The sequence below is a fragment of the Mirounga leonina genome, unplaced genomic scaffold (assembly GCF_011800145.1).
Source record: "Mirounga leonina isolate KUSES-001 unplaced genomic scaffold, KU_Mleo_1.0 Mir_129, whole genome shotgun sequence".
NCBI lineage: Eukaryota > Metazoa > Chordata > Mammalia > Carnivora > Phocidae > Mirounga > Mirounga leonina.
In genome coordinates, this window is record NW_023270323.1 from 38108195 (window position 1) to 38130887 (window position 22693).

Consider the following 22693-nt stretch of genomic DNA (forward strand, 5'->3'; position numbering starts at 1 on the left):
AATAAGGGCTTACATATATGTGGATGGAGCTTAGGGGACAAAGATCTGAAAGACCAGAGCTCAAACATATGAGAAACTGGCATCAGTGCGAGTTCTGAGGAGCATAGCACATCTATAGCTATGAAACAGGAGCAAGCTGATGGGGCGCCTGGGAGGCTCAGTTGGTTAAGCGACTGCCTTCGGCTCAGGTCATGATCCTGGAGTCCCGGGATCGAGTCCCGCATCGGGCTCCCTGCTCGGCAGGGAGTCTGCTTCTCCCTCTGACCTTCCTCCCTCTCCTGCTCTCTGTCTCTCATTCTCTCTCTCGCAAATAAATAAATAAAATCTTAAAAAACAAAAAACAACAACAACAAAAAACCTTAATTCAGTTGGTTCCATTTATTTCTCCTGAAACCAAATATATTGGTTGCTTAGGTGATATGAAATGTTCTGAAGTCCCTTATTTTTAGCATGAATAGTGTTCGCCGAGGGCCAAGACTTGATCTTGTGGGTATCTAGAAGCTACCAGGTAATGTTATGCTGGACTTTGAAAGTTCGGTGAACTCTTTTTCAGCATCGGCATAAAAAACTTGTTATCCGGGACCTAAAAACCCAGTCTGGGAGTGAGATGAAGAAATTTTTGAGCACCTTGACTATAGATGGTGTAACCCGGAGTGACCAAGGGCACTATATCTGTGAGGCTTCCAGTGGGATGATGACCATGAAGAGCAACACATCAGTCAGGGTCCATGGTAAGCTAAGATCTCCTTTGGGATTATGCTGTGCCTTGAAAAGTGAGATAATTTAAATAAATTTAAGTCAGCTAGTGATTCCTATTTTGTTCATTCAGAAGACATTTTTGAGCTCCTGCTAGGGAGACCATATGACCCAGAGATCAAGAGCACAACTTGGGTTCAAATCCCAACTTTAATAATGAGACGAGCTAATACAGTAAGTGCTCACTAAATTTTACTTGTTGCATTTGTTGTTAATGCTATTACTAATAGTATAATAAGCAGAGTATTATTATCTAAGATAGTCTTTAAATTTTCATTTTATTGCAAGACTGAGAGGCCTGTGTGAATAAGCATGGGCTTTGTATTTGGAGAGGCCTGGATTTATAATTACTATCTGTGGGGCTTTGAACAAATAACCTAATTTCTTATTTATTCTCTTCCATTAATGTCACATAATAACACATAAATGTCTCAGTTTAGGTGATAATTCATATGGCACCCAACTTATAGGCCTTGGTAATGATTTTGGATTTTATAATATGGGAATTCATAGAAGGGTTTGAGCAGAGAGAGACATACTCCAGTTTATGTTTTTGTAGGATTACTATGTATTTTTTGCGAAATACTTTTGGGAAGTAAGGGCAGAAGTAGGGAGACCAGTGGGGGGCTTGTTGCAGTTATCCAGGTGAGAGATGGTGAGTGGCTTAGAGAAATGATCTGATTCTGGATACATTTTTGAAGATAGAGCCAGCAGGATCTGCCTTTTGACTCAATGGCTGTAAGGGGTAAGAGAAAAAGAATGGAAGATGATTTGAATTTTTAGTGTGAGCAAATGAGTGAATGGTGGTTTTATTTACCTAGATAGGGAAGACTGACAGGAAGTAAGATTTGGAGAAACAGGGTTGGGTCTGTTTATTTGGACATGCCCACTAAACCTCCAAATGGAGATATTTAATATATAAACCTGGAACCCAGAGAAGTCAGGGGAGGAAATACAAATTTAGTAGGAATGTGGGTGGCACTTTATGGCTGAGCCTGGAGGAAGGTGTAGCTAAAGAGAAGTGGTCTGAGGACTGAGTCCTGGGGCATATAGCGGATAGGGATAGGGCGCCATAGGAGCAGAGAAGGAGCACCCTAAGGTCCCTGGAGGACTTGGAGAAAGCTTCACAGAGGAGCAAATGCTTGAATTGAGACTTGAACAGTCAGTAGGCTTGCAGTGTGCACCTGGAGAGAGAGAAAAGCAAATGCAGAGGCCAGTTGTGTGGGAGAAGCTGGACTGTGAACAAGGAAAGGAAGTGTGGGGAAATCCCTACACTGTGGCAACTCAGACTCCCCAGATCTTTGTCTCTTCACTTGAAATGAAAAACTAAACCAAATGACCATTTATAATAAGTTGACATTTATGAGAAAAATTATTTTTATTTTCTTCCAGAAAAACCTTTTGTTGCTTTTGATAGTAGCATGGAATCTTTGGTGGAAGCCACAGTGGGAGACCGTGTTAAAGTCCCCGTGAAGTACCTTGCTTACCCTACCCCTGAAATAAAATGGTAAGTATTGCAAATAAATGCAAAGTGTTGTTCCATCTGAAAGAAAACCCTTAAATTATACTAATTCCTGGGATTTTTTTTCCCCCAAGGTATAAAAATGGAAGACCCATTGAGTCCAATCACACAATAAAAGGGGAGAAGGAACTGATTATTATGGAAGTGAGTGAAAAAGATACAGGAAATTATACTGTTGTCCTCACCAATCCCATGTCAAAGGAGAAACAGAGCCACGTGGTATCTCTGGTTGTGAATGGTGAGTTTATTCAGTTTTCCTTCTCTGCCCAAAACTGATTACAAAGAGTACGATTATATCTTCTTAAACAGCCAGGCCACCATTCCTTTGTCACCTGTTGCTTCACTCACATCATGAATGGGCTTCTATTTATAAAAATGATCCAGATCAGTGGAGTTGAAATGAGGTATAGGGCAGTGCGCTCTGGACATGTTTGCTTCAGGGGCCATGTAAATGGACTCTTTGGTGTCAAATGCAGTATTGACATAGATGATACACTTGACGGCTCTATGCTGTGAAATAAGAATGCCTACAGGGACAGTTGCCGTACTACCTTTGCTCTTGTCTCATGAAATTGTGCACCTGGCATGCAAATGTGCAAGTGTCTTTTTGATTCTGTGGGAAGCTGCTAGTTTGATACACAGGCAGGTTCCTACTCAGAAGGCTTTTGCAGGTTGACACTGTTGGCTTCTTGGAACTTAAAAAAAAATTTTTTTTTTTTTTAAAACAGGAGTCTAGAATCTCTCTGACTCTGAGGCTATAAAGAGAAGATACTACGTTTATGATTTAAGGATGATTTGAACGTTGTTTTTCCAAACTGAAAGCGTTCTGGGTGGGGAATAAAATGGTATCATGGAACGTGTAGGAGATGTAAAATCGATGTACAACAGGTGTCTTTATAGCAGGACTTATCAGGACCTTTATTTAACGTGTTCATGCATATTGCCATTCTCCAGGGGAAGAGACATAGAGGATGGAGGGTTTGACAAAGTTATTTGACCAGAGCATCCCCCTCCGACCCTGGAAATCCATCTAATCTCTTGTCCCAAACACAGTTTGGGAAATGCTTTTCTGTTGGAATTCTTTGTTCTCCCTATCGGCATGGCATAGGAGAACTTTGGGATCTTCTTTTGTAAATTACGGTGTTTCCCCATATATCCTGCCACCACTCTGTATGTCTGCTGAGCTCTGCTTCATTTCTTTTCTGGGACATCAGCTTCAGGGAGTATTTTAAAGGGTCACTCAGAAGCCACTCAGGAGTAGGGCCTTGGGGAATGGCGAGAAGCTGGAAAGCTAAAAGTAGGGTAGGGAGAAGAAAATGAACACCAAATAAAGATGTAAAAATGGACAGTGTATAACCCCATCTCAAGAATTCATGAAGTTACTAAACATTTGATTCACCCTAACATTTACCCTGCTATATAAAATAAACATAAAAAAGTCAAAATTCGAGAGTATAATTTGAGGCTTTAAGTGATGGGGAATAGTTTTGCATTAATGACTTTGGAACCAAAAAAGGAAAGCGAGAATAAAAGGGTGAGGAAGAGGGGGAGGGGGAAGGAAGAACCGGAAGGGAGGGAGGGAGAGAGGGAGGGAGGAAGGAAGGAAGGAAGGGAGGGAGTGGAGGAAGTGGAGGGAGAAGGAAGAGAGGTGGGTTACCTTGGGCAAGTCATTTAATGTTTCTGTTTCATTTTTCTCATGTGTGATTAGGTGAATTAATCTATGCAGAGCACTTAGAACAATGGCTTGCACATCATGAACGTATTTGCTGTGCTAGTCACGATGATTTTCTTTCTTTCTGATCTTTTGAGATCGGGAGCACAGGGAGAGTTATCCTTATCATGTAGACCAAGGAAAACTGAGGCAGAGGGTGGCCAGACTTGCACGCAGTCCTCCACTTATGAGGATGATGGTTATCACTAGAAGTCACATCTCCTGTGTCCAAGTCTAGATGTTCTTTGAAAAACAAAAGGAGGGCAAAATCACATGCTTATAGAAGCATAGGCTTCAGTTGATGAAAACTTCCACTTTCTGTTCCTCAAAGCGGATTGACAATTAAAACGTGGCTTTTCCCATCTCCAGTCCCACCCCAGATCGGTGAGAAGTCCCTGATCTCTCTGGTGGATTCTTACCAGTACGGCACCACACAGATGCTGACGTGCACGGTCTACTCCGTCCCGCCCCCGCATCACATTCGCTGGTATTGGCAGCTGGAGGAGTGCGCCTACAAGCCCGCGTGAGTAGCCCATGGCCTCTTCTTGCCTGTTGTTGTGCATTTCTTACAGTACGCTGTGGTGTGACTCCATTCCACCCCGAGAAGGCCATTCCTAAGAAAGTTATGCCCCAACTGGTCCTTTTGCTATCCTTCCATCTTTCTCTATGTCTTATGTTTTAGGACATGTCTTTCCTTGGGGTGCCCCCCCCTTGAGATTAGCTAGCGCTCTCTTCCTAGCTTAGCCCCGGTGTGCACACCTCTCCAAACGCAGGCTCTTCGATCACTTTGCCAATTGCTAATCTTTGGTGTTTCTCCTTATACCAATCAACTGGTGAATACCACCCTCTTTCCTTCTTATCTGGGAGAAGGTCCATCTCAGAGGAAGAGCTGATGGATATGAGGGAACCACAGGCCTGGCTGCAGCCTTTGGATTCTCAGGCCCAGCTTATCAGGTTCTCACATAAATCCAGACATCCTTAGGAAGACAAAACAACAGGCCACCCACTACCACCCCAAGCAGTTCACTTCCTGTTGTTGTTTTTGAGATGGTCACTACTAGTTTCTTCCTCAGATGCTGACCATTTCCTACACAAAGGCCACAGTCCCAGGGAGATTACTTTAAGAAGCCCAATGACTTCTTAGTTTCCTTGTCTTCCTTTGAACTAAATTAGCTTGAATTGTCTTGTCGATTCAATTTATGAATGGAGGTTTGTTCCCAGAATAGCTGTTTCCCTCCTGTATCCTGAATGAATCTACCTAGAACCTCTTCCTTTTTTTCTGAGGCCTATTTTTAATTGGCGCCAAATCATGTAACGTGGTAGTGTGTGTTGAAAGTTATTTCTAAGAACATAATAACCAAAGTCAGACTCCTTTCCTTGCTGTGGACTTGAACTAAAGAAAAATTAAGTCATAATAAGAGCTGTTATTTCTTCCTTATAGCCAAGCTGTCTTAATGACAAACCCATATACTTGTAAAGAATGGAGAAATGTGGATGACTTCCAGGGGGGAAATAAAATTGAAGTCAACAAAAATCAATTTGCCATAATTGAAGGAAAAAACAAAGTGAGTTTGAAGTTCTTTAATTTGAAAATCTGTCTCTCTCTCTTTTCTGGAAGGATAGAAGGATGGAGTGAAAGCATGGGGTCAATCATATGTGAGGGATATTGGAGATTGATAGTCACATTAATTGTACAATAAAACACTAACGTATTAAGTTAGTTTGAAAACCAATGACTTTTAGAAGCACCACTGACTTATTAATATCTTATCAGAGAAAGGTAAAACAAGTATGCTGTTAAATCTGTACATCTGTTGTAAGGTGATTCTGATTTTACAAATACGGAAATGAGAAAATGTGTACCTGTTAAAACACTTTATTTTCTTTTTGGTTTCCAATGCTCGTTTTGTGTAATGCATGAGCCACACCAGCATAATTATAATTGCGTGGATTTGAGAAGGTCAGTGCAGTAATATGAATGGAGTAGGCAGGTCTCACAGGTCTCACACAGCCTCCATTGTTTATGGCCCGGGATTTGTGTTTTGTTTTGTTTTTTCCATAGACTGTAAGTACCCTTGTTATCCAAGCAGCAAATGTGTCGGCTTTGTACAAATGTGAAGCCATCAACAAAGTTGGGAGAGGAGAGAGGGTGATCTCCTTCCATGTGACCAGTGAGTACCACTCTGTGAGGGGGGGTTGGGTCTCTTGCCAGGTGGGTGCTAAGCTGTCTGATGCTCTGTGGTCCTTGCCATTCCTGAGTGGCATGGTGTTTCAGGAGAGGACTTGGACTGAATCTGGGTGCTTTCGTTCATAAATGAAGACTCCTCAGCTAGCTTCTGGGCTCATATGAAGTCAGTACAACTGACTCTCCCATTCCCTCAGAACTATGAAAAAACTATTTCGTATAGTTTTTAGCCACAAGTCCTGCCTCATGGTTATGTCTCCACCATCCGAGTGTAACACAGCGCTTGGCTTCTTGGGGTTCCTTCAGTATTGGTGGGCCTGCTGCTGAACAGTTGACAGCATTGAGTTTTCTGGAGGGAATTGTAATGACATAGGGGCAGTTTCCTCCCAATGCTGCTGATTCTGCCTGTTCATCTTAGTTTTATGGGTAAGCTTTAGCTGCCTGGACTAGGTGAAAGAGTTCAGTCTGGGCTAATTTGTTGTCATAAATATAGCTTTAATGTCATTGAGTGTGATGTGTCAACAAGGAACTAATTTATAAAGTTCCATGTTGTAATTGTCTGCTTTGAATATGTTTTGGATTTTTTTTAAATCTCAAAAACTGTGTTTAGAGCTCAAAGTGGAGATTTGATATGTATCTGCGGAATGCATCTTGGTAAAATAGTACATTTTGGGGCCCGAACTGTCTAGTTTGGTTGTCTCCTTGTATTACACTGTCTGGGATTGCTAGAGCTTCAGTTTTCTTGGTACTTTACAGCAGTCCGAAGGCACAAGAAGAGAATTGTGTGCTGCCCAAATTAAATCATCATCTTCTAACCTTGGGTTTTATATTTCAGGGGGCCCTAAAATCACTTTGCAACCTCACTCCCAGCCAACTGAACAGGAGAGCGTGTCTTTGTGGTGCTCTGCAGACAGAACTATGTTTGAGGACCTCACGTGGTACAAGTTTAGCCCACAGGCTCTGCCAATCCGTTCGGGAGAGTTGCCCACACCTGTCTGCAAGAACTTGGATGCTCTTTGGAAAATGAACTCCACCAAGATCTCTAATGGCACAAGTGACATTTTGATCATGGAGCTCCAGAACGCATCCTTGCAGGACCAAGGAGACTATGTGTGCTTTGCCCAGGACAGGAAGACAAAGAAAAAACATTGTGTGGTCAGACAGCTCACAGTTTTAGGTAGGGAGGCAATTCTGGGTCATCAAAGACAGTTGGAATGCCTTCAGTGTAGTGCTTTTAGGGACTGTGAAAAGATTATTGTCCTATAGGAGCATATGAAGTAGACTGGTGCACACTTACCTTATTCACTGAACGTTCTTGAGGCAGAAAGAGGTGAAGAGTGATGGAATGATGCATTAAAAAGAGAAAATAACATGTTTCTTTCCAGCTCTGATGATGGGATTTCACTAGTACCACCAAGGGATTAGCTTAAACTGGGAAAATTCCTCCTTTATTCTTGACATTCATATATTTTAGTAGACACATATTCATGGAATGCCTACTACAAGCCAAGAAGGTTTCAGAGGTTCACAGTGGTGAGTAGGTAGACGAGATGAGAACACAGGCAACCACTGGGCGGTCATGGCACGTTGAGGTCTCTGTGTCCATGAGGACAGGGATTGTTTCCTGTCTTGCTTTTTGCTGTAGCTCACATCATAGAACATAGTGGCACATACTAAGTGCTCAGTAAGGTGTTTGCAGCATGAAGAGTGTGATCATGGGGTTGTTTAGGACCTGGGAGAGCCCCTGGGAGGGCTGCTACACTCACTGCCTGTACCTCTGGGTCATCCCATGTAGGCCAGCATAAAGATCAATGGGATGATAATTTTAATGAGCAGATAGCTTTGTAAATTCCCCAGGGAGCCACTCTCCACACCTCTTCTAACCTGCGTCTTGCACAAAAGCTGTGCAGCCATGCCTCTGTCTCTGGGGAAATCTGACAAATTTGGGACGTTCTCTTTGTGTCCACTCTCTCCATTTTCTCCTCTCTTTAGTGTCCCTTCCCAGTTTCTGAGAGACATGTGTTGTCTGACTTTACTCTTAAGAAGGGAAGCAAACTGCCCAGGTGAATGAATCTATACCATGGTTTTAGAGGAATAATATTTTCTTCGGAGGTCTTGGCATATTTTAAGAGGTATCGTCAGACAGACACTAGGGTAGGGTTTGCTGGTGTTAAGACTTAGGTGTCAAAAGGAGTGTTTTTGGGTGAAGTCATTCCCCGGGCCCTTCATATCCTATCACATATATGACCATGTGTTTTCTGTTCACCTTAGTGACCAGTCTGGCTTCAAATTAATGGAAGAATTTAGAGAGAGATGTGAAGGAGGCCATGCCCAGGAAATCTGTGCTCACAATGAGCTGGTTTGCTTCTCTAAGGACTCCTAAGTTGTTTTCCTAAAATTATTCTTAGAATAGCCTAGAGCCCAGGACATTTGCTTAGACACCAATGTGGTTCACCACTGAGGTAATCTCATTTTGTTAAATGTTGAAGCGGATCCTTTCAGCAAGATTCTTTTTGATTGCTTTGGAAAAGATATTTCTATAACCCTTTGATGGTATGGTAAATCTGAAGTTTTGCTATACATTGGAAGAAATACCCATGGGCTTAATTTTCTTGAAATCTCTGACTTTCTTTAGGGATTGTTGTCTTGTTCATTTGTGTTTTAGTGGAAATGACACTGGACTAGTCCTTTAGGTTCACCAGATTCTATTATTAGTTCAAACGCTTACTCAGTTATAGGGACTTGGACAAGTTGTTTACCCCTCTGAACTGCAGTTCTTTCATCTATGAAATAAGGTTAATATTCTTGTCCATCCTAGGATTGATAGTGAGCAAGAGAAATAGTATAAGTGAGTTTTGTAAAAAGTGTCAAATAAATAGAAGGCATTCTTTGTTAAATTACAGTGAAGTTTCACACCTTTCAAAAGAAATATGGTGGAATTCATAGGTGTCACTGGCTAGAACTTTCATGGGAGGGAACGTTTCCCCTTGGGGAAGCTGTGTCTAATTAGAGGAAAAACCCATAAAAGTGACAACCTTTATTTTGTGATGTGACAACCAGCTAGAATCACTAATAGGAATGTTCAAAGAGGTGTAGTGATCTATCTCAACTGTCCTGACTTGTTTTATTTAACTTTACTCAGTGACCAACGGTATTGTCATCAACTTCTATGTATTTGCAGTTTAGTAAATCAACAGCTTACTGTTTGTGAAGTTTAAACTATGTATTAGTTTACTGATGTTAAAACCATTTCAAAAGTTATAACTAAATGTTGTGTGATTTTTGTGTGTGCATAGAGCGTGTGGCACCCATGATCACTGGAAACCTGGAGAATCAGACTACAAGCATTGGTGAAACCATTGAAGTTTCATGCACCACGTCTGGGAATCCCGCTCCACAAGTTACGTGGTTTAAAGACAATGAGACACTTGTAGAAGACTCAGGTGAATAGAATATGTCTCTCTCTCATTGGTTGCAGAATTCTCCTGGAGACATGCTCTAAACCCCACATTACGTCTTGATTTGTTTTAGGTAGAAAAAAAAAAAAAGGCAATATTAGTGTCCATGGTCTGGCTCATTTCCTAGATTCAGAATTAAAGTATTCAGAGCCTTGTTGAATTCTCATGGAAGCATGGGGGTGATGAGTCAGCAGTGCATCCTGTACCACTCTTTGGAATTAGATACTAGTCCAAGAAAAGGACACCATTTATATTTTTAGATTTTTTTCCTGAAAAACTCCACCAGATCACATCACAAATAGAAACATCATTTTTCTTTTCTCTTAGGTATTGTACTGAAAGATGGGAACCGGAACCTAACCATCCGCAGGGTGAGGAAGGAGGATGAAGGCCTCTATACCTGCCAGGCATGCAGTGTTCTTGGTTGTGCAAAAGTGGAGGCATTTTTCATAGTAGAAGGTCAGTGGAGATGCATGGACACATCAGGTGGTTTTAAAAACTTAGCTTGTATATATACTCACACACTTCAGGTGATTTTTGATAATCTTTGCACTTTGTATATGTTCTACTCTAAGTACGTATTATTTTAACCGGAAACCATAATCAATGTTTTTTTTAATTTTGCTTGTATCATATTTCCTATCCTTGCAGTTCTCGCTTTGGAAAATTTCTTAGCCAGACAGGTGGAATACCCTCCTTGCCCTTATTTTTTTCTTCATTTGAATGGCTTGGTTAACTTGTTGTGGAAGTGATACCCCTATATTTACTTGAAAAAACATTAGAATTACTGTTCAACCATCAAAATCAATGCTATCCAGATAATCACAAGGGTTCACAGTTTTCACTGGACTACAGACAATTAAAATTTATTTGTGAACAATAGACCCTTGCTTCTCTGATGTGGAAGTTTTAGGGTGTCTAAATGTTAAAGGAAACTCCTATGTGGATGGAGGAGTGAGGTGAAATCTGGCATTTTCCCAGATGGGAAAGGTAATTTGTGACAGGATATTTTCTCTTCAGAAGTGTATTCCAATTTTAAAAAAGAATCTATCGGGGGAGCAATGAAACTCTATTACGTGGGTAAAGGAATGGTATACAAGGAGAAGAAAGAAGGATGGTGACAGAAGGAATAGCTGATGAATTTTTATGAACTCATCCTAACTTGTCTCTCAATGTCTAGATTTTAGTTCCCTTCATCTGTCAAATCGGTTACATCTTGATGACTTGTTTTCCAATCTGGAGGCTTATTACCATTTCATGAACTGCACTTGCAAAAAAGATTTCAAGTGTGTGAAATAAATAAAAATTTCAAGTGACATGGTGCTTTTGTCACTTCCAAAGGGCTTCATGTTGAGGGCAGATCCTAGCAGGGACTTCCAGCTCTCTCCCGTGCTCTGCCTCACCTCTGTTGGGGTGTTTGCAACGGGCTACCCACAGAGCTTGTATTTACTTGTACCCAAAAGGGAGTACTAAGAAGAAGAAAGGTAGATATTTAAGTCCTCTCTTAGGTTCCCAAATCTTAGTATGGGAATATTAACACACTAACTTATATAGACAATTGAATCTTTGAACTTTTTACTATGTATAATGGACTTTTAGACCTCTGTGTAATGAAATTTATTTTAATAGGACCACCAGGGAAACAGAATCGACTTCTAAGCCGTACTTGGTACTTGGTTCTCCACTGTTAGCTCTTACTTGGCTAACTAGTTAATTCCTTGTTCTTCTGCCTTTTTGAGGCTGCCTTGGGCCACTTGGACAGCTTATTCGATTCACACTACACTCATCCGATGGGAAGCCCTAGGTGATAATTGTCTCCTTATCGCCTCTTTGCTAATCACTCCTAGTTGAAAGCCTCCTCTGGCATTTAATTTCTCCCACTCAGAGCTGTCCTCTGGAGCCCTGAGTATCTGCAGCTTTCCCTGCCGACCTCTGCCTTACCTTTCATGGGTGGTTTAAACTCATTTTATCGCCAGGCCACGCGGGATGCTCTCATCTTGGCTTTCTCTCTTTTCCTAACTCAGGCTCCTGCCACACAAGGGCAAGGTAGTGTGATGGCTAACTGGTGTTGGACAGACTTTGTTTAGTCTTTACTCTTGACCACTCCCCCAACTTGCTGTGTGCCCTTTATGAAAGAGCTTAACCTCTCTGAGCTTGTTTCTCCATCTGAAAACTGAGCGTTGTTGAGAAGATTAAGTGGGATGACGTATTTAAAGTAATGAGCACCTAGGGGGTGCATAGTAACCAATCACTCAGCCACTTGTTTTCTTATATAATCCTTTCTCAAATTCTATACAGATGAAAACAGACTATCCATGCAAAACCAGACATTTATTTTCTCTAGAAAGAGGCCACTATAAATTATTCTAGAACTTACTGTGAATTAAAACATGCTTCTTTTCTTCCCTGTAGAATGTGATCTGTTTTCTTTCTATCAAAGACTGCTCTTCCTCCAAACACTTCATATGTTTTTCTTGTAAGACATCAGCATTTCTATCCTTGATATCCTTAATTTCTATCCTTAACTTTGGAATTTTATCATTGGAGGTTTTCATGGGCAGTGTTTTGCAAACTTTAAATTATCCATTAAGAATGTTATAGACTCCCTCCTACTTAGAGACTTGTGACTATTATTGTCTAGGACTTTTTCCAAGTTGGTAAACTTGAGATCTTGCTTTAGTGTTGAACTTTGTTGTCTTATATAAAAAGGTACGGGTTTTCAACTGTCGATGCTCATTCAATTTCGTCTTTCCAGGTGCCCAGGAGAAGACGAACCTGGAAGTCATTATTCTAGTAGGCACGGCAGTGATTGCCATGTTCTTCTGGTTATTACTTGTCATCGTTCTACGGACCGTTAAGCGGGTAACAAAATCATTTCCCTTCCATCCCATGTACGTTGGTTTTCATGATTAATGAAAGCTGACTGGGGCTCTTTGAGTTGTTTCTTCCCATTGTTATTGGCTCAATGGGCACAGTTTTATTTCAATACAATAACATTCTTTCCCACTTTCTTTTGGCTGGACCACTGGGCTTTAATTGATAGAAGCCACTAGAGGAGAAAAGGGCTTGGACTGTCTAGTGTAATTAAGATTTAAGTACTTCATTCCGAGCTCATTTGGGGGCTAAGGGGACACTGGATGCAGGATTATAATAGGACTCACTCTCAAACTTCATGAGTTTTATTTGAAAATGAGACATCAGAAATGGGGCTTCTATAAACAACAATAATAAGCACACAAAAAACAACAGCCAGACAACAGAGCGTATGTGACTGGAAGGAATAATGCTTTCCAGGCCAATGGAGGGGAACTGAAGACAGGCTACTTGTCCATCGTCATGGATCCAGATGAACTCCCCTTGGATGAGCACTGTGAACGCCTGCCTTATGATGCTAGCAAATGGGAGTTCCCCAGAGACCGGCTGAAACTAGGTGTGTTTTCAAGTGGTATTAAGTTGATGTTGGGTTTACCAGGACATCTCTTCCTCCTTTAGGATGATGACAAAATCTAGTTTATTCACATGTTGGATCCAGGTTCAGAATATTCATTCTGTCTCTTGAATTTGAGTAATCATCCTTTTAGTCACCTAGAATTAGGGTCTGTGTACAATTATCCAAAGCAGGACATTTGGAGAGCAAAGGGGGAGGGGTATTAAATACTGAAGCCAAGATAAGGGAGTTGAGCTGGCTTCTCCGAGTTAAACTGGGATGTTTGGTGACCCAATCTAATCGGAATCTCTGCATGTCACTTTGGTGCTGTCAGAGTCTAAGTCTATTTTGTTTGCTGTCATCGTTGACTATAGGTAAGCCTCTCGGTCGTGGTGCCTTTGGCCAAGTGATTGAAGCGGATGCCTTTGGAATCGACAAGACGGCAACTTGCAGGACGGTGGCCGTCAAAATGTTAAAAGGTAAAAGCAAAATTATATGGCGCTATATCCCTCTATCTGTTTCATCCGGTCTGCAAACATGATGAAAGACTTGTATCGGCAGCTCTGTGGTTAGGTGAGCCCACTAGCCAAGCTTGTGGCTGGCTTAGGTGATACCTTTGTACAGATTGGGAAAAGGTTCCTCTTTCATGGCCTCATGTGAGGGTGCGTGCCCTGGCAGGCAAAGTTGAGGATGGGCTGCAGCTTCACCCACTTCCCCACTGCGCCTGAGGGCCCTTGTGCAGGGCATATAGCTTATACAACTGTACTTAGTGGCCTGACTAGAGGAAAATAATACCTTGGCGATGTAAAAATTGTTTCTTTTTTTTTTTAATTTTATTTATTTATTCATGAGAGACAGAGAGAGAGAGAGAGAGGCAGAGGGAGAAGCAGGCTCCCAAGGAGCAGGGAGCCCGATGCGGGACTCGATCCCAGGACCCTGGGATCATGACCTGAGCTGAAGGTGGACGCTTAACCATCTGAGCCACCCAGGCGCCCGTATAAATTGTTTCTTAATGTATTATGGTGCATTAGTGAGATAATTATAGACCATGTAGAGACATGGAAAGAAATTTAATATAATCAGTAAAAATAGTAGAGTGCAAAAACAGCATGTTTCCTAGAATTGGAATATGTGAAAGATTTTCTCCTATGAAGATAACGGTTGCACTAGGAAAAAAAGGACCACAGGTGACGTGTTAAAAATTAAAAGCTTTATAAACAATGGTTAATCCTAATAGTAATGCAATTCTGGTCTTGTTATTCTAATTTGGGGAGGTGGTGCATACACAGCTGTTAGCTCCAGTCGTGATGTGCTTCCACTGATGGAGGCAGGGCTGCGGACCCGTGGCCAGTAGGTCCTATGCATTTCAAAGCCATCCCTCTCCTTTAACCTATTCTCCCTTGCGGCTAAGGATGTGTGCAATTTTGAGGTCGCTCATCAGGGTCTGAGGTGTAGACCGTGTGTGTGAATTAGAGGGAAGTGTACCGGTCTGTACAGGATCACACTTGCAGTTTTAGCCTCATCAGCCTCTTGGGCCAACTGGCCTTGCCAGCTGGCCCCTGTTAAGTTTCCTGCTTGGCACTGATTGGCGGTAACTTCAGCATAGCCCCTAACACATAAGGATATTTAATACATGGTGTTGCTTCCTTACGAGGAAGGACTGAAATAATCAGGCCCTAAGAAGCAGAGTCAACCTGATATATGAAAATCCAATTTTGTAAGAGAAGAAAATCTGGGCATGATTCCATTTGCAGATGTATTCTCCATTTTGCAAAAGACTTCACAATGGATTCCTTTAAATATCAAACGTTCTGGGTGCACTTAAAGTAAGAATTGGAAAATATAATTTACACTTGACTTTCAAGGCACCCAGTCTGTAAATTGGATCACAGTTGTATTATCCCTAGAGGGTAGTTTGTACACATGAGTGCAGTGGGGCACAGATTCTCCTCAGCTAATGCCCACGTTTATGATTTCCCTCTTTGCCATATATTTGTAGAAGGAGCAACACACAGTGAACACCGAGCCCTCATGTCTGAACTCAAGATCCTCATTCATATTGGCCACCATCTCAATGTGGTCAATCTTCTAGGTGCCTGTACCAAGCCAGGAGGTGAGTATCTGTGGATGGTTTGGTGGCCTGATGATTTTGGCATATGATTTTCTGCTGGTATTTCAGGGAAACCCCTCAACTCCCATGGCCTTGATTTCCTTAACTTAGGATGCTTTGCCAGATTCCTAGATATAAATATATTTCGTGGAGGTTTAATGGACACTATAAATTATTCCAGAACTTCCTGTGAATTAGAAAATGCCATCTTACTATACTGCAGTTTGCTGCTTGTGTGAGAGGTTCAGATGAGAAAGGTAAACCTCTCAAAAAACCTGAAAGCAAAGACCTTAAGAGTAGTTCCCCCTAAAATGGAATCATCTTAGGTGATTGTGTTGAAAAGCAAGTGGGTGGATTTTCTTCCAAAAATTTGGTCCATCTTGCTGTGGAATTGCCAGTTGGTAAAAGAAAAGCTACATTATAAGGGCATTGTGACCAGCTGATTTCGATGATCCTGGCCCGGTGAAAGTTTGTAGTGTCCTTCGATGATATCTTCTGGTTCATCCATGAATTAAACACTTGATGAGATACATGAATGGAAACGTTTTCCTTTCTTAATATGCTGTGCTGTCTGCAGGGCCACTCATGGTGATTGTGGAGTTTTGCAAGTTTGGAAACCTGTCAACTTACTTAAGGAACAAGAGAAATGAATTTGTCCCCTACAAGGTATGTCATTTAACTTAGCTCTGGCTGCATTGTAAAATGGAGGAAGATATAGGTTAATCTTTCGCTGTTAAAATGCGGTGAAGAACTTGTGAGGAATCTTCTTTTGGCTGTTTTAATTTCCTCTTTTACCTGCTGGGGGACATATCTTCTCGTGGTTGGTTTTTGTTTTTGTTTTTGTTTTGTGACTCTAATCTACTGACCCATTAGAGATGGTGCCTGAGGAGGGGAGAAGGTGGGCACGATTAAGGAAAGGGAAGGATATCTCTGGATTATTTTCTCTCTCTCTCCTAGCAGTATTTGGCCCCATGGAGTGTCAGTCCCTCCATAAAGAGCACCCTAGTGTTGGAAGTGTGTCTGAAATACACTTGAAACAATGCGTTTATCTCTTTAAGCTAAAGAAGAAACTAGGCTTTATGGAAGAAAATCTATTATGTAGAACACTTACCCCAAATTCCAGCCTAAAGATTCCATATTCCTGAAACTGATGTCCTTCTTGTCTGCTTTTAATAGCTATAATTGTTTTCTAGAGACCTCTTTTGTATTCAAGGAGTTTGTGCATTTGCTTCTTTATAGACCAAAGGGGCACGATTCCGTCAAGGGAAAGAATACGTTGGGGAAATCACTATGGATCCGAAACGCCGCTTGGACAGTATCACCAGTAGTCAGAGCTCAGCCAGCTCTGGATTTGTTGAGGAGAAGTCCCTCAGTGATGTGGAGGAAGAGGAAGGTACCTGCCATTGCTTTCTCTACACTTAACGCGTGCTCTTGCAGGAAAGAGAAAGTGATAGAGTGTTACGAGGAATTTTGTCATGGGAAAAGTTCAATACTCCCTCATATTTGGAAGAGACCTAAATTTCTAGACTCCTCCATTCAGTTTTCCCAAAAGAGAGTTGTGGAAGCCCTAACTAAGCAGCTGGCTAAGTTGTGAGGCAAAGCATGGGGCGAGCCTGAGAAATCTCAGTATCCCAGGAGGGCCAAGCAGTCAGCAACAACCAAACCAATGCTCTGAGGCTATTGGTTCAGCATTTAGTAGCAGGAGAGACTCAGCACTTTATTCCCGGAGGACAAAGGAGGCTCTCCGGTGGTTGATTAGCCTCCCCATTGCCCTAAGCAGTTCAGCCCCACACTCCCTGAGTCACCGGACCTCTCCAAGGCAGCGTAGGGATCACCTGCTGCTTCTACCCGATTCCAAGTGGCTTCTCAAGTCTTTCTTGCAACCATACTTCCTCAGAGGAGTCTTGGTAAGCATATTTTTCTTTATCCAGTTATGCTTCCAGTGATATTTTAGTGTTCTCTCTGAGTAGAGCTGTGTTCGCAGTCTAACTTCCAGGATTTCTTCCAGCTCCAGGATACACTGTCTCTCTGCTTCCCTTAGAAGGAGCAGAGACAGCTCCATGGATGTAGAGATGGAGCTTCCTGACAGCTGGCTCCTCTTGAGGCATGAGCTTAGAAAAATCCAGTCATGAAATAGTGAGAGAAACTTGCTTCCCTTTCCCTAGACATGAGGCTACAGATAGAACTTAAATCTGGCTTCTTTCTCTTAGAAGCCGAGCAGGGTGTACAAAGCTGGAACTTGGTCTAGAAGAGTGTGGAGAGGCCATCTAGACCTCACGTAACTGGGCCCACACTGAGTGGCGCCCTCTCTGTCCCATCCTTCTCTCTCACAAAATGGTGGCCAGTGCACTGGAAACCCGAAGGACTGGGATACTCAGTTGGAGTAGAAAGGGTGTTGGCCTGGAATTTGTCTTTCACTAATTGTTAACTGAGAGCCCTCTAGCCCTAAGCATAAAAAAATCATTGAGAAAAAGGTTCTCAGTCTTTTTAATACTTACAAGGTTATTATTACAAGTGAGTTTTCATTTACTCTGGTATTTGTCTCTAGGAGAGAAGCCATGTCTTATCTTATCTGACCAAAGTTAAGAGATCATGTTGAAACACCCATTAATGTCTTAGTGTTTATTTGTACCAGTTGCACGGAAATAAATACCACCAATTTACGTAAAACCATCTTTCTCTCAATGTTCCTGTCACCTCTCATTCATATCCTTGAAGGGAAAAAAGCATCCTCTCAGGCCTGTTTTAATGTGTTTACAGCACTTTCGCAGCTTGAAAATGAGAGAAGTAAATATATTTCTGGTATTTTTGGTTATCTGTTGTAGATTATAATTTGACCTTTGGCCTTTGTCCCAGGACAAAGCCTGGAGAGAAAAGATTCAATGACCCTGAATATTGTTGTTTTATTTTTAGAGTTCTTGATATGAAACTATTGTTTATCCCTCTGGGTACATGGACAAAAAAAATAACAGTTTAAAACAGCAAACTTAAAAAAGTCCTCTTTCTCTCCTTGCCATCTCTGCCAAATGTAGCTCCCTTCTGCCTCCTGGATTTGCTAGTTCAATTTGACTAAGATGGAAAAAAAAAAAAACCAACTTTTTTTTTTTTTTTTTTTCTGCTAAGGGGTATGATGAAAGCTAATAATACCGGGATTCAGCAAATTTACAGAAGATACAGGCATTTTTCTCTCTGCTTCTATTTCCAGAAGTTTAACTCCCAAGTGTTAAGATGAAGATTACTCTAACAAACTTAGGAACAAATAGTTTTTGGTGGCAATACTGATCTCTGTCCTCCTACATCTTCTGACAGTTTCTGAAGATCTGTACAAGAACTTCCTGACCTTGGAGCATCTCATCTGTTACAGCTTCCAAGTGGCTAAGGGCATGGAGTTTTTGGCATCACGGAAGGTAAGAGACAGCTCAGGGGGGACCTGAAGTATCTATTCAGATCACAGATCTGGAAGTAAGATTTCCAGTGCCAGCCACTGGAGTTTGGTTAGGGACTGTAATTTGTTCTCCACTGCTGGGACTATTCGAAGAGTTCTGTTGGAGAGACCCCATGTCTGCTAATTTAAGGAGGTGTAAGGATTTCATGAAATTAACTAACTCATGTGATAAATATTTATCGACCATCTATGAAGTGCAGGCAGTCTCCTAAGCACTAAGGATACTGTGTGAACCAACAGGCAAAACTCTCATCCTTCATGGAGTTTACATCCTATTGGGTGAAACAAGTGGTGAACAATATAAACAGGTCAAATACATAGTAGGTTGGAAGGGAAATAAGCACTATGGGGAAAAATAAGCAGGAAAGGGTTAGAGAGTATACAAGAGTGCTGTGTTTGGGTGTGCATTATGCTTCTGTGTTTGTGTACATCAATTTTAAACAGTGAACAGGGAAGGCTTTATAAGAATGTGACATCTGAGCAGCGACCTGGAAAAGGTGAGGGACTGAGCCTTGCAGATATCTTGGCATGAGAGAGTCTATTTTTAATTTATTTTACATTCATCACCATCCATCAAAAAGTATTTGTTAGTGGTATAATTAGAAAGCAGGAAGGACAGGCTTCAGATGAGAGCGATTATAAAAGCTAAAATTAGAAAAGTAGGCCAAACAAAGGCTGAGGTGGGGACGTGACAAGTTACAAATATTCCAGAGGCTGTAAACACCACGGCGGGAGCGGGGTCGGTTGAAGTCACCCCTCTGGAAAGGGTAGAATGGATGGTTTTATATTAAATAAGGAAAATCAAATTAAGTTTTAGGAAAAATGATCAGTTGACAGAATGCATTGGCTGCACCCTCCTGGGGTGGGGTGGGGAAGAAAGACTTAACTTTTTGCTTTTCTAAATTAGAGTGAAATCTCTAACCCATTTCTTTTTCTGAAGCTTAAACCTTGTCACAGCTTTAGAGCCTCAGGATCTCGATAGTTTCTGTCCGGGAGCTCTTGTCTCCTTTCTCCCAAGGAGAAAATAATCTTTTATTATTATTTTTAAAGGCCAGAGCCTGCTGTTTAGTCAGGGTATCTTTCGACTGGGAAGGGAATGGGGTGGGGACCGTCAAGTTCCCTTGCATCTACCAGCTGGTGTCTTGAAGACTACCTGGTTGTTGGGCTGAAAAAGGAAGCTCTTTGATTGGGGGAAAAGTAGAGAGGACTATCTAGTTTTTGGAGTCTCCTGTCTTGCTCAGTCATGCTTGACAGAATGCTTTTGAATATGCCTCTTTCAGAAGGAAGTGCTGCACAGAGACAAGGGTGTGGGGTGGTCAGCCATGCCTGGTTCCCGGGATCACTCCTGCCCTGGCTTCAGAATTCTCCTCTGAGCCCTTCATTCATTTACAAATGTTCCCCAGACTTTTATTCCCTTACAAATCTACCAGGTGAAGCTAAAGCTGCTCAGTAGTAGGAAGTTAAATGAGGATGGGGAATGTCTAGACGAGAGAAACTGAGGACCAGAAAAGAGTGGAGAGAAAGCAGGGGGAATTAGGTTTTCCTTTTTTAGGGCACCAGAGAATCAACTTGACCCGTGAGAAGCTGAAATCTCTTTCATAGACCTTTATGATAATCCAACACTTTGAAACAGGATGAGCCCCACGGGGGATGGTTTATCAGAGCCGGTCATTTTCAGTTCCATATGGAACCGAGAAACCAACCAAAGGCACCAAACCAAGGAGAGCCCATTGTTCCTGATTTCTGAGCATTCATTCAGAATAGGAGGGCATTCTAGGGCCTCCTTAGAATAACAGGTTTTAACCGTATATGGTGCCAGGCGAAAGGGATATGTGGATGTGACCAGAAACACATTCTTAATTGTGTCCAAGAGAAGTCTATTTATGACTCCATCATCATACTATAACTTAATTATTTAACTCCAAAATCTGGGACTCTTTATGGGATAAGCAGATGTGTGTCTCAACAAAAGTCAGACTTCTTTCTTGAAGTGTTGATGAAAGATATTAGCCCAGTGCTTGTTAATCAGTTGGTTTTCTGATGTGGGGCTTTTTTAAGCATGAGGTCACAACAGATGCAGAAGACATCAGCTGCGCCGTGACCTAACATACACACGGTTCTTTTTGCAGTGTATCCACAGGGACCTGGCTGCACGCAACATCCTCTTGTCGGAGAAGAACGTGGTTAAAATCTGTGACTTTGGCTTGGCCCGGGATATTTATAAAGACCCAGATTATGTCAGAAAAGGAGATGTAAGTTTCAAAGATGAGCCCAGTGCTCTGTTAAGTTGCAGGATCCAAATTCCTCTTTGCAAGCTTCGGGACCTTCTTTGGGAACAAAGAAATGTTTTCTTCAGATATGTGCTAAGTTGGGTTCTGATTCCTTGTCTTCTACCCTCTTAGGCTCGCCTCCCTTTGAAATGGATGGCCCCAGAAACAATTTTTGACAGAGTGTACACAATTCAGAGTGATGTGTGGTCTTTCGGTGTCTTGCTCTGGGAAATATTTTCCTTAGGTAAGTCACTTGCTTTTTGTTCCTCCATCCATACTCCAAAGAGGATGATAGAAGTCAGTGGCCCCAGTGCACCTTTTCCTCTCCTGTGTTCCACCTTGATCTGGTGAAAGTTACTTGGAAGCTTCGGATAGTTAAAAAAAAAAAAAAAAAAAAAATATATATATATATATATATATATATATACACACACACACATATATACACACACATACATATACGAATATACAAAAAATATATAAATATACATATATATGTATGTTTGAATGTATTTGGGAAGATGTTCAAGAATCACGGTTTTCTATAAGAAAAAAATCAAATCAGATAATGTCCCATTCCTGTTTTATTCTAGGTGCTTCTCCATATCCTGGAGTAAAGATTGATGAGGAATTCTGTAGGCGATTAAAAGAAGGCACTAGAATGAGGGCCCCTGATTATGCCACACCAGAAATGTAAGACTGAACACATCTTCCTATCCTTTCTTTGCTCACAAAAACTCCCCCTGCCCAGAAGACTTTTCATGATACAGACCTCTTTCATGGCCCCATCTGTATCCTGCTTCTCCCTGGAAGTCTTCCTTGATAATCTCAAGCAGAGAGTCATCTCTTCTGGAAACAACAGCACTTTATCTATACTCACGAGTTAGTTTTTATTAGATATCAATTTAGAACATTTCCTGTACATACTTGATGCTCCAAGTGTAGGGCTCTGTGTTTTATACGGTGTTGAATTACTATTTAGTGTCTGGGCTCATGGTGGACTTTTCATAAATGTTTACTCACTCAAGTGCTTGTTTTCAGCATCAGATGAGGAAGAAGGAGACAGTGAATGACATTAGTGTTTTGCTTCTCTAGATACCAGACCATGCTTGACTGCTGGCACGGGGAGCCCAATCAGAGACCCACGTTTTCAGAGCTGGTGGAACACTTGGGAAATCTGTTACAAGCTAATGCTCAGCAGGTTTGTGACCTCCATCCAAGAAGTATATCCAAGGCCTCCTCTCTTCCTTAGACCTTCTCATAGCCACCATATTCTTACAGATCTGAGCAATAATGCTTTTTTAAAAGCTATAACTCTCTGTTTAGACAGATGAGATCCTAACCACTCATTCCTCCTGATAATATCTTTTTCTTGTCTTCAGATACTCTTCTGAAGTGAAATTAATCAATCAATCAATAAAAATGAGTTGGGGGTGCCTGGGTGGCTCAGTCATTAAGCATCTGCCTTTGGCTCAGGTCATGGTCCCAGGGTCCTGGGATCCAGCCCCGCATCGGGCTCCCTGCTTGGTGGGAGGCCTGCTTCTCCCTCTCCCAGTCCCTCTGCTTGTATTCCCTCTCTCGCTCTCTCTCTCTCTCTGTCAAATAAATAAATAAAATCTTTAAAAAAATAAAAAAATAAAAATGAGTTGGTCCACAGAATATCAAAAATGAACAGAATTTCAAGGAATTTTTAATACACTGTATAGGCAAACCCATATCTGAACCCTGCAAAATAGATGGCTTTTTCCTCAGTAAAATCCCAGACCCCCATAACTTCCACTGGAGGATTTTAGAACTGTAACCTTTACC

General features: G+C 41.6%; 1 protein-coding gene across 1 annotated transcript in view; it reads left to right on the forward strand.

Annotated features, from left to right (window-relative positions):
• Window positions 1-22693, forward strand: part of KDR (kinase insert domain receptor) — a 45569-nt gene that overhangs the window by 12950 nt on the left and 9926 nt on the right. Inside the window, exons 7-26 of the mRNA XM_035004961.1 lie at window positions 554-731; window positions 2149-2263; window positions 2353-2516; window positions 4359-4512; window positions 5431-5554; window positions 6052-6160; window positions 7010-7351; window positions 9471-9617; window positions 9960-10091; window positions 12388-12494; window positions 12927-13062; window positions 13434-13538; window positions 15059-15172; window positions 15747-15835; window positions 16409-16562; window positions 18479-18576; window positions 20744-20866; window positions 21017-21128; window positions 21478-21577; window positions 21980-22085. Coding sequence (XP_034860852.1) covers window positions 554-731; window positions 2149-2263; window positions 2353-2516; window positions 4359-4512; window positions 5431-5554; window positions 6052-6160; window positions 7010-7351; window positions 9471-9617; window positions 9960-10091; window positions 12388-12494; window positions 12927-13062; window positions 13434-13538; window positions 15059-15172; window positions 15747-15835; window positions 16409-16562; window positions 18479-18576; window positions 20744-20866; window positions 21017-21128; window positions 21478-21577; window positions 21980-22085 — 2709 coding nt within the window. The remainder of the gene's footprint in view (window positions 1-553; window positions 732-2148; window positions 2264-2352; window positions 2517-4358; window positions 4513-5430; window positions 5555-6051; window positions 6161-7009; window positions 7352-9470; window positions 9618-9959; window positions 10092-12387; window positions 12495-12926; window positions 13063-13433; window positions 13539-15058; window positions 15173-15746; window positions 15836-16408; window positions 16563-18478; window positions 18577-20743; window positions 20867-21016; window positions 21129-21477; window positions 21578-21979; window positions 22086-22693) is intronic.